Source organism: Panthera uncia (genome assembly GCF_023721935.1).
Source record: "Panthera uncia isolate 11264 chromosome C1 unlocalized genomic scaffold, Puncia_PCG_1.0 HiC_scaffold_4, whole genome shotgun sequence".
NCBI lineage: Eukaryota > Metazoa > Chordata > Mammalia > Carnivora > Felidae > Panthera > Panthera uncia.
The window spans coordinates 27,430,193-27,442,387 of NW_026057585.1; the positions used below are offsets into that span (position 1 = coordinate 27,430,193).

Consider the following 12,195-nt stretch of genomic DNA (forward strand, 5'->3'; position numbering starts at 1 on the left):
TTTCTTTCTTTCTTTCTTTCTTTCTTTCTTTCTTTCTTTCTTTCTTTAAAAATTTTTTATCATTTATTTTTGAGACAGAGCAGGGGAGGGGCAGAGAGAGAGGGAGACACAGAATCTGAAGCAGGCTCCAGGCTCTGAGCTGTCAGCACAGAGCCCAATGCAGGGCTCGAACTCACGGACTGTGAGATCATAACCTGAGCTGAGGTTGGACGCTTAATTGACTGAGCCACCCAGGCGCCCCTGTTTTTGTTATTTTTTAAAATATAATTTATTGTCAAATTGACTAACATACAGTGTGTACAGTAAAAATTTTTAATGTTTATTTTTGAGTGGGGGGGAGAGAGGCAGAGAAGAGACAGAGCAAGAGTGGGGGAGGGGCAGAGAAAGAGGGAGACACAGAACCTGAAATAGGCTCCAACTCTGAGCTGTTGGCACAGAGCCTGATGCAGGGCTTGAACTCACAAACTTTGAGACCATGACCTGAGCTGAAGTTGGACACCTAACTGAGTGAGCCACCCAGGTGCCCTGCCATAACAGTCTTGAAGAATTAAAAAAGTTGGAGGTGTCACAACCTCAGACTTCAAGATATACTACAAAGCTGTAGTAATCAAAACAGTATGGTATTGGCATAAAATATAGACACATAGATCAGTGGAATAAAATAGAGAGCTCAGAAATAAACCCATGATTGTCATTTAGTCTTCAAAAAAGGAGGCAAGAATATGCAATGAGAAAAAGACAGTCTCTTCAACTAATGGTGTTAGGAAAACTGGACAGCATCATGCAAAGTAATGAAACTAGGCCATTTCTTACACCATACACAAAAATTGGATTAAAGATCTAAATGTGAACCTGAAACCATTAAAATCCTTGAAGAGAGCATACGCAGTAATTTCTATGACATTGGCCATAGCAACATTTTTCTAGATATGTCTCCTGAGGTAAGAGGAACAAAAGCAAAAAAAAAAGCTATTGGAATTATGTAGAAGTAAAAACTTCTGCACAGCAAAGGAACCAATCAACAAAACTAAAAGGCAACTTACTGAATGGGAGAAAATACTTGCAAATGACATGTCTGACAAAAGGTTAGTGTCCAAAATACATAAAGAACTTACACAACTCAGCACCCAAATAATAAATGCAATTTAAAAATAAGCAGAAGACATGAACAGACATTTCTCCACCAATGACATACAGATGGTCAACAGACACATTGAAAGATTCTCAATGTCACTCATCACAGAAATGCAGATCAAAACTACAATGAGATAGCACCTCATACAAGTCAGAATGGCTAAAATTAAAAACACAAGAAACAAGTGTTGGCCAGGATGTGGAGAAAAAGGAACCGTTTTGCCCTGTTGGTGAGAATGCAAATTGGTGCAGCCACTGTGGAAAACAGTATGGAGCTTCCTTACAAAAATACAGGGGCACCTGGGTGGCTCAGTTGGTTGTGTCTGACTTAGTCTCAGGTCATGATCTCACAGTTCATGGGGTCAAGCCCCATGTTGGGCTCTGTGCTGACAGCTCAAAGCCTGGAGCCTGCTTCAGATTTTGTGTCTCCCTCTCTCCCTGCCCCTCCACTGCTTGTACTATATCTTTGCTCTCTGTCAAAAATAAAAATAAACATTAAAAAAAATTAAAAAATAAAAGTAGAACTACCATATGATCCAGTAATGGGTATTTGTTCAAAGAATATGAAAACACTAACACAAAAAGATGTTTATGTATACATATATGTATACACATATATACATATGTATACACACTAGAATATTATTCAGCCATGAAAAGAAGTCTTGCCATTTGCAGTGACATGGATGGAGCTAGAGAGTATAATGCTAAGTGAGATAAGTCAGAGAAAGACAAATAGCATATGATTTCATTCATGTGGAATTTAAGAAACAAATGAAGAAAGGGGAAAAAAGAAGACAAAAAATAGGCTCAAGAAACAACGGGGTTACCAGAGTGGGGGTGGGTGGGGGTGTATGGGTAAAATAGGTAAAGAGGATTAAGAGCTACTTATGTTGATAAGCACTAACATACAAAATTATTAAATCACTATATTGTACACCTAAAACCAATATAACACTATGTTAACTATACTGGAATAAAAATTAAATAAAAATAGTTATTACTGGCAGTTAAGAGTATCCTTATAACTTTTTTTTTTAAATTACGTTTTTATTTATTTATTTTGCACAAGCAGGGGAGGGGCAGAGAGGGAGAAAATCCCAAGCAGGCTCCATACCATCAGCGCAGAACCCCACGCGAGACTTGAACCCATGAACTGCGAGGTCATGACCTGAGCCACAGTCGGACACTTCACCGACTCAGCCACCCAGGTTCCTCAAGAGTATCCTTATAACTTCTAATAAAATACAGAGCAATAGAGGAACCATGATTGTTTTTCATGGGATATACTATTCAAATATTGTAGTAATCTATAAGATTCCTACTAAACTTTATTATTAAGATTTTACTTTTTCTTTAAGAACAGTTTTAGATTCACAGCAAAATTGAGTGGAAAGTACAGAGATTTCCCGTACACTTTCTGCCCTCCAACACACTTGGCTTCCCCCTTTATCAGCCTTCCCCAACGGAGTGGTTTATGTGTCATGTTCCTACATTGACACATCATAATCACCCAAAGTCCGTAGTTTACATTAGAGTTCACTCTTAGTGTTGTGCATTGTATGGATTTGATCGTGTGTAATGACAAATATCCATCATGATGGTATTATACAGAGTATTTTTACCACCTTAAAAATCCTCTGTGCTCTTTGCCTGTTCATCCCTCCCCAAACCTTAACAACTACTGATCTTTTTACTGTCCCCATCATTTTGCCTTTTTTTGTATGGTTGGAATCATATGTTATGTAGTTTTCTGAGATTTACTAAGCCCTTTTAAAACTGAGATATAATTCACATACTATAAATCCACTCATTTAAAGTGTGCAGTTCAGTGGCATTTAGTATATTCACATGGTTGTGTAACCATCACCACAGTAGAATCCCAGAGCATTTTGTCTTTCCAAAAATAAATCCTATGTCATTCTCCTAGCCCCTTGAAGCCACTGATATACTTTATGTCTCTGAATTTGCCTATTCTGGACATTTTATCTAAATGGAATCCTACAATATGTGGTCATTTGTGCCTGATTACTAAACGTTTATAATGATGGTTTTAACCTTTTCAAAATATGTTCATATTTAAAAGTAAGTGCTTAACTCGTCTATGAGGTAGACAGGAACTTTGTGATGTAATGGCATTGTCAGATTTATTATGTGTTCATGACCTCAGTTTACCATAGGATGAGGGAAGGAGATTTAGAGGTGGTAGGGTAGAGATTTAGAAAAGTACTGTAGAGTTAAAAGAAAAATAGAACATGATGATATATGAAAAATGAGCCCTATGGAATTTCTGGAACCATGAGTATGAAACTTTATCAAAGTACAACTGCAATTAAATACTCCAGTTATATTTAAGTATTTAACATTTGAAGATGAGTTGTTGAGCCTTCAGTAGTTCTAGATTGAATCCATTTTAGCTGAATTTCAGCAAGGTTGAAAGGATGTCAGGATTGTGCTCTTGGTTATTACAAACTTTTTATTTTTTATTTTTTTATTTTTTTTATTTTTTATTTTTATTCCAAACTTTTTAAATGGAAGCCTGTTGCTACAGTATGCAGAAGGGGTATGGTAAATTTGTTTTAATAAATGAAAGCAAAAAATAGGAATCTTTTGCCTTTTCTACAATTAACTCTGGTAGAGAACTTTTATATAATGAAAATGTGAAGTATTAATTTTTGAATGTTGTAAGTATATTTGAAATTAATGGTTGGTATCATTAAAGGTTAACATTTTCCTGTAAATTTTACGTCAGGTTTTCTGATTACTGTGATTTAGAGATACAAATTAGTGCCATCTTTACAACTGAATTTGTAGTTGTATTTATGTAGAAAAAATCAGTAGGATTGCAAATTATAGTAGGTTATCTTGTTACCTACCATGGACGGCTCTGACCTTTTAAAGGAAGACTGGCTAAATTAGTCTTTGGTTCCTGTCTGGCTTTTTGGGTTGAGAAGCTGTGCACTGGTCCATGCACTGTCAAGGACTTCTTTTGCCTGGAAACCTAAATGATCTGCCCTATGCTGCTTTTCCTTGGGTCCCCTACTGTATCCTTCTTGTCTTTATTGGGGATTCTTCCCTCAACAGAAAGAGTCCCCTTATCCCTTCTATAATACTGTTTCTAAGAGAAGTAAGTTCTAAAATGAGTTACTGAAAATGACAAGTATTCTTTTTTCCCCCCTATTATTATTTTATTTTTATTTTTTTAATTTTATTTTTTATTTTTTAAAACTTATATCCAAATTAGCATATAGTGAAACAATGATTTCAGGAGTAGATTCCTTAGTGCCCCTTACTCATTTAGCCCATCCTCCCTCCCACAACCCCTCCTGTAACCCTCAGTTTGTTCTCCATATATTTATGAGTCTCTTTTGTTTTGTCTCCCTCCCTGTTTTTATATTATTTTTGTTTCCCTTCCCTTATGTTCATCTGTTTTGTCTCTTGAAGTCCTCCTATGAGTGAAGTCATATGATTTTTGTCTTTCTCTGACTATTTTCACTTAGCATAATACCCTCCAGTTCCATCCACGTAGTTGCAAATGGTAAGATTTCATTCTTTTTGATTGCCGAGTAATACTCCGTTGTATATATATATACACCACATCTTCTTTATCCATTCATCCATTGATGGACATTTGGGCTCTTTCCATACTTTGGCTATTGTTGATAGTGCTGCTATAAAAATGGGAGTGCATGTATCCCTTCGAAACAGCACACCTGTATCCCTTGGATAAATGCCTAGTAGTGCAATTGCTGGGTCATAGGGTAGTTCTATTTTTAGTTTTTTGAGGAACCTCCATACTGTTTTCCAGAGTGGCTGCACCAGCTTGCATTCCCAGACAAGTGTTCTTAGGTTAATAAAACTTTGGCCCTTTTCAGCACTTGTAATCAAATCTTTGTCTTAGAAGTTCCAGTGTCATATTGAGTTGCTTAACTATGACCTTAGAATCCCTTTTCCATTTTATCTTTTCCTTACATCAAATTTTCCTGCTGGGTTGTGGTGGAGGAAATGGGGGCAGAGGGGTAGAAAGAGAGTTATCTGTGTATTCTGGTAAGAAAACCCTTGGACAACCTATGAAGAGAATAGTATTTGCTAAAATAATCTGGGTAGAATTTATGTCTTGGTGTCTTTTTTTTTTTAATGTTTATTTTTATTTTTGAGACAGAGACAGAGCATGAATGGGGGAGGGGCAGAGAGAGAGGGAGACACAGAATCTCAAGCAGGCTCCAGGCTCTGGGCTGTCAGTCCAGAGCCCAACGCAGGGCATGAACTCACAGACTGTGAGATCATGACCTGAGCCAAAGTCAGATGCCAACCGACTGAGCCACCCAGGTGCCCCTATGTCTTGGTGTTTTAATTTCTGTGTGTATGAATTGGTATATATAACTAAGATTAGATGAGAATATGCTGATTCCGAAAATAATTGGCAGTGCTTTAGCCATTTAGTTACAAAATTTAAGATCTTGTCAGAGCACATAAAAGCACTTCATAGTTTTTTAGCTTTTATATGTCTAAGTACTTCATAATCAAGCAGTTCTTTTTATGATAGTTTTTAGAAAATACAGTCCCTTAAAAAGCCTATTACACCTTATTTTGTAAACTCATGTCATTAAGAATGTTTAGTGTTACATAGGTATTCAAATATGGCTTTTATTTACATTGTTTTTCATTAGTGAAGTAATGGCATGTTTGAATATTATTTATGTATTTTATTTTGCAGCTGAATCTGCTTAGGAGTTGGGCATGATTTATGAATATGTGGACATATGTGTAATGCACTGAATATCAGAGGTAGTTTTTTTTACATCTATATTTTTATCCTATTTTAATTTTCTAAATATTTTAATTTTTTTAAATATATTTTTTTTAATGTTTACTTATTTGTGAGAGAAAGAGACAGAGTGTGAGTGGGAGAGGGGCAGAGAGGGAGGGAGACACAGAATCTGAAGCAGGCTCCAGGCTCTGAGCTGTCAGTATAGAGCCCGATGCAGGGCTTGAACTCACGAGTGGTGAGATCATGACCTGAGCTGAAGTCAGATGCTTAACTGACTGAGCCACTCAGGTGCCCCTCCTGTTTTAATTTTCTTTGGTTACGTACCTAGAAGTGGGATTCTGCATCATTTGGTGTTTCTGTTTTTAATTTTTTGAGGAACCTCCATAGTGCTTTCCACAGTGGCTGCACTGATTTACATTTCTGCCAGCCGCATACAAGGGTTCTTTTCCCTCCACATCCTTGCCAACACTTGCTATTTCTTTTTTTTTAATTTTATTTAAATCCAAGTTACTTAGCATATAGTGTAATAATGGTTTCAGGAGTAGAATTTAGTGATTCATCATTTACAATAATACCCAGTGCTCATCCCAACAAGTGCTCTCTTTAATGCCTATCACCCACCCAGTACCCTTCTAGCAACCGTCAGTTCTCTGTATTTAAGAGTCTCTTCTGGTTAGCTTCCTTCTCTGTTTTTATCTTATTTTTCCTTCCCTTACCCTATGTTCATCAGTTATGTTTCTTAAATTCCACATATGAACGAAATCATGTGCTATTTGTCTTTCTCTGACTTATTTCACTTAGCATAATACATTCTAGTTCCATCCACATTGTTGCAAATGACAATATTTCATTCATTTTTTTTTTTGACACCCAAATCTCTTTTATTGGTGGGGGGGCACTGGGGATGGGCCCGGGGCCTTCTCACTGCACCACTTGTTTGTTGGCGCTGCTTCCTGAGTCCTGTGGCTTCATTACATCGGGCAGCTTGGGTGGACTAGAGAAGGGCTCCATGCGCAGGGCCTTGAAAGCTTCATCTGCCTGGAAGGCCAGCCCCACGGTGGCTGGGGCCTGTGGTCCTGCCGTCTGACTGGTGAAGCCGCACTCTCTCAGTGTCTTGCCATCATCCAGAAGTTGGTCATCCTTGTACAGCTGCTGCTCACCGGGCGGCTGCTTGAGGATACCCTCGACGGTACGCTTCAGCTCAAACATGGTAGTCGACTCCTTGGCGTCCATGAAGATGGTGGTCTTGTGGCAACTGATCGTGAGGAACACGTCCATCGTGGCGGCTGCCTGTCCCAGTATTTCATTCTTTTTGATCATCAGGAAATATTCCACTCTCTCTCTATATAACTCATCTTCTTTATCCATTCATCAGTCAATGGACATTTGGACTCTTTCCATGCTTTGGCTATTGTTGATAGTGCTGCTATAAACGTTGGAGTCTGTGTGCCCCTTCGAATCAGCATTTTTGTATCCTTTGGGTAAAGAGAGATTGAGATCTTAAGGGCTTTTTAAGTTCTGGTTGCTTACTTAGAAAGTTATCTTAAACTTGTGATGTTTGGCTGTTAATAACTACTGCTTTATTTTAGCCAGTGATGGGAATGTCTCCTCTTTCTAGGCATGCCATTCTATTTCTGAGTAGTTCCAACTATGTGAAAATTGTGTTTTGCATCTTTCCCACTCTGCTAACTCAACCATTTATCATAATTTTGTTCTCTAGAAAAAGTCTCTCTTTTTAAAAAATACTCTGTTGTTGTTTGAAGACAGATGTCATGAGTCTCATTACGTCTTATGCTAAGCAAACCCAGTTTTTATTGAATTATTAGTAATGTTACAGCATTCTCCTATCCTTATCACCAAATGGACATATTTTAATCCTTGGCTTTCAAATGATTTTGACTACAGAATACATTTTTTTTTTTTTTAAATTGGGGTGGGGGGCAGCAGAGGGAGAGAGCAGAGAATCTCAAGTAGGCTGCAGGCTCAACGTGGAGCCCTGTGCAAGGCTCGATCCCACGACCTGGGGATCATGACCTGAGCTGAAATCAAGAGTGAAACGCTCAACCAGTTGAGCCACCCAGGTGTTCCCTACAGAATACGTTTTATATCCCAACTCAGTACGCTCATAAATTATATCTACATGTAGTATGTAGTTTTTTTATTTTTTTTTATTTTTTTTTATTTTTGGGACAGAGAGAGACAGAGCATGAACGGGGGAGGGGCAGAGAGAGAGGGAGACACAGAATCGGAAACAGGCTCCAGGCTCCGAGCCATCAGCCCAGAGCCTGACGCGGGGCTCGAACTCACGGACCGCGAGATCGTGACCTGGCTGAAGCCGGACGCTTAACCGACTGTGCCACCCAGGCGCCCCGTTTTTTTTTTTTTTTTTTAGTATGTAGTTTTAATACACACATGTAACTGAAACAATTTCATAAGACAGTATATATTGACACTGATATTTTTTGTTATTTTCCTTTTTTTTTTTTTTTGTAAGAGAGAGCGCTTGCACATTAGCAGGGTATTGGCAGAGGGAAGGGGTGAGAGAATCTTAGGCAGGCTCCACACCCAGCACAGAACCTGACACGGGGCTTGATCTCACAACTACAAGATCGTGACCTGAGCTGAAATCAACAGTCAGATGTTTAACTGACTGAGCCACCCAGGTGCCCCTGTTCTTTCTCATTTTTCAAAAATGCTGGTTTTATTTCTCATGTAGATTGTATTACTTCCTGATGAGTTTCAACCTGTAGTTTCGAAAACACTGTTCTAGTTTGTTCACATTGCAGAATTGAAATAAATATTTCCCAAAAGCTAATGTTAGGCTAATCGTTGGTAAAGTAGGTTTTACCTTTATCACCTCAAAGAAAATATTGTGATGGTGGTTATTAAGTAAAACTTAACAGGGTTACCAAGTTCTTGGTAATAAATGTAGTAAAACTAAAATATTTTCAACTTTAATTTTTATTTGTAGGTGGCGACAGACAAGGTTGCAGAAAAGCTGAGTTCTACTCTCTCATGGGTGAAGAACACAGTATCACATACAGTCAGTCAGATGGCCAGTCAGGTGGCAAGTCCATCTGCCTCATTACACACTACATCCTCATCTACCACACTATCCACGCCAGCCCTTTCACCATCTTCCCCTTCACAGTTGAGTCCAGACGACTTAGAACTCCTGGCTAAACTGGAGGAACAAAATAGGTGAGTGAGGTTGCTTGGCTTTTCTCTCTCTGCAATTATATGAACTCAGCCATTCATTTATGTATATATGCCATAATCAAAATTTACTTTTTTTAGAATGTTTGTTTTCTAGTCTTCGGCTCCTTGTTTGTCAAAATTACTTAACAAAAGTATTCACGTCTTTTTTGGAGGAGTTGGTCTTAAAACTAAAGTTGTATTAAAATTTCCTCCTGGCTCAGATAGTTTTAGAGATGTTTTTTGTTAATATAGCAAATTCCCTAAATTGTTACTGAATTTTAGAATTTTGTTAAGGCAAATAAGACTACCATTTTTATTTTTATTTTTTTAAAGTTTATTTTGAGAGAGAGAGAGAGTGAGTGAGTGTGTGTGTGTGTGTGTGTGTGTAAGCAGGGAAGGAGCAAAAAGAGGAAGAGACCATATCCCAAACAAGCTCATGCTGTCAGCATAGAGCCCAGCACGGGGCTCGAACTCTCGAACTGTGAGATCATGACCTGAGCCAAGATCAACAGTTGGATGCTTAACCATCCAGGTGCCCCAAAACTGCCATCTTTGATTTAAACTCTATAAGTAGCCCCTTTGGTTAATTTGTAAAGTAATTTAATTTAGGGTGGATGGTTGATTTATGGTTTAGAGTAGGAAATCTCTTCATTCAGTTTACTCATAGAAGGCAGTATCTTTTTCTCTTAATGGGCATGAAATAGAATAGTCATTTGTTAGCAATGTATACTCTGGACCCTGTGTGTCCCTTCACTATATTATTATCAGAATCTATTTTGGGCTTCAGCTACAAAAGAATCATTGGAAGAGCCCCCTTTTGTGTTCAGTCAAGATGTATACTACCATTGGCTTTAAGAGTAAGAACATAACTTCTAACAGCTTTTTTTCATATATAATTGACATAATAAACTACACATATTTGTGTGCAGTTTGATTGGTTTTGACATATGTATATATCTGTGAAATAATCACCAAAGGCAAAACAAACATATCCATTATTCTCCTTTGCATCCCCAGGCAGCCATTGATCTCTTACAGTTATGTAGATTAGTTTGCATTTTCTAGAATTTTATAGAAATGGAATAATAGAGTATGCACTTTTTTTATTGGTGTATTTTATTCAGCATGATTATTTTGAGATTCATCCATGTTGTAGTGTGTGTGAATAGTTCATTTTTTTTACTTGTTTAGTGGTATTGTATAGTATGGATATATGCTAGTTTATTCACTCTTTATTATGAAATGTTGTAAATACTTGTATGCAAACCTTTGTACAGATAGACGAATGCTTCATTTTTCCTGAGCGAATACCTAGAATTGGAATGGCTGGTTTATATGATAGGTGAACATTTAACTGCCAAACTATTTCCAAAGGGCCTATACGTTTCACATTCCCACCAACAGTATATGAAAATTTCAGTTCCTCTACATCCTTGCCAATACTTGGTATAGTCTTTAATTTTAGCTAACATATATTGGTATCTTGTAGTTTTTTTGTGTTGTTTTGAAGTTTATTTTTGAGAGAGACCGAGACAGCACTTGCAGGGGAGGGGCAGAGAGAGAGAGGCAGAGAATCCCATCTCAGCACAGAGGCTGACACAGGTCTCGAACCCACGAGCCATTGACATCATGACCCAAGCTGAAATCAAAGTTGGACGCTCAACTGACTAAGCCACCTAGGCCCCTGGTATCTTGTAGTTTTAATTTGATTTTCCTAATGGTGTTGAGCATCTTTTTATGTGCTTATTTGCCACTGATGTATCTTCTTTGATAAAATGTCTGTTTGAATTTTTTGCCTGTTAAAATTAGCTTGTTTGCTTTCTTATTATTGTATTTTAAGAGTTCCTTGAACATTTGGAATATGAATTCTTTTCACATAATATGTTTTGAAATATTTTTTCCTAGTCTGTGGCTTATCATTCTCTTAACAGTATCTTTTGTTGTAAGTTTTGATGAAGTTGTAAATTTTGATTGTCCAGTTTGAAATTGTTCTTTTATGGATTGTCCTTTTGATGACTCAAGGTCAGATAGCTTGATGCCTGTATTTTTTTACAGAAGATTTTTATAAAGTTTTGTTTAGGTCTGATCCCTTTTTTTTTTTAAAGCGGTGTTTTTAAAGTTTATTTTTAAATGTTTTATTTATTTTTGAGACAGAGAGAGACAGAGCATGAGCAGGGGAGGGGCAGAGAGAGAGGGAGACCCAGAATCCGAAGCAGGCTCCAGGCTCTGAGCTGTCAGCACAGAGCCCGACGCGGGGCTCGAACTCACAAACCGCGAGATCATGACCTGAGCTGAAGTTGGATGCTCAGCCGACTGAGCCACTCAGGCGCCCCTAAGTTTATTTTTAGAGAGAGAGAGAGACAGCGTGAGTGGGAGGGGACAGAGAGAGAGAGAGGGTGAGAGAGAGAGAATCCCAAGCAGGCTCTGAATTGTGAGCATAGAGCCTGATGTGGGGCTGGAGCTCACGAACTGTGAGATCATGATCTGAGCCTAAATCAGGCCCAGTCAACTCAGGCTCAGTCAACTGACTGAGTCACCCTGGCACCCCTAGATCTCATCAGTTTGGAGTTAGTTTTGTATATGGAGCAAAGTATAGATCAAAATTCATTTTTTGAATATGCATATTTAATTGTTCCTGTACCATTTGTTGAAAAGGCTACCCTTTCTTGACTTAAATATTTTTGCACTTATGTCAGAAATTAGTTGTTCCATTGGTGTGTTTTCTGGCTTAATGCCAATACAGTACACTTTTGATTAGTGTAACTTTATAATACATCTTAAAATGAGATACTGTTAATCTTCCAACTTAGTTCTCCATTTTGACTATTTTTGGAACTTAACATTCCCATATGAATTTTATTTTATTTAATTAATTAATTAATTATTTTAATGCAAAAGATTTTATTTTTTTTTTTAAACCGGGAAGAATATTTTGAAAAAATAACCTATACCTTTCCTAAAATACCTAATTTGGAACATTTCTTTTCTTTTTTTTTTTTTCAATATATGAAATTTATTGTCAAATTGGTTTCCATACAACACCCAGTGCTCATCCCAAAAGGTGCCCTCCTCAATACCCATCACCCACCATT

General features: G+C 37.7%; 2 protein-coding genes across 13 annotated transcripts in view; one reads left to right on the plus strand and one right to left on the minus strand.

The window, feature by feature from the left end:
• EVI5 (ecotropic viral integration site 5) overlaps positions 1 to 12,195 on the plus strand; it is a 239,107-nt gene that overhangs the window by 46,751 nt on the left and 180,161 nt on the right. For 3 of the 12 annotated variants that reach the window (XM_049618446.1, XM_049618447.1, XM_049618448.1), the window contains exons 1-3: positions 3,255 to 3,436; positions 5,852 to 5,922; positions 8,877 to 9,106. In XM_049618446.1, the coding sequence (XP_049474403.1) occupies positions 8,958 to 9,106 (149 nt within the window). In that variant the 5' untranslated portion in view covers positions 3,255 to 3,436; positions 5,852 to 5,922; positions 8,877 to 8,957. Of the gene's footprint in view, positions 1 to 3,251; positions 3,455 to 5,851; positions 5,923 to 8,876; positions 9,107 to 12,195 lie in introns of those variants that run through there. The other 9 variants (XM_049618444.1, XM_049618443.1, XM_049618442.1 and 6 more) reach the window with 7 other exon arrangements.
• On the minus strand, positions 6,022 to 7,183 carry LOC125913373 (elongin-B-like). Its single transcript, XM_049618469.1, has one exon. It carries the CDS (start codon positions 7,181 to 7,183, stop codon positions 6,827 to 6,829), a length of 357 nt encoding a protein of 118 aa, XP_049474426.1. The 3' UTR covers positions 6,022 to 6,826.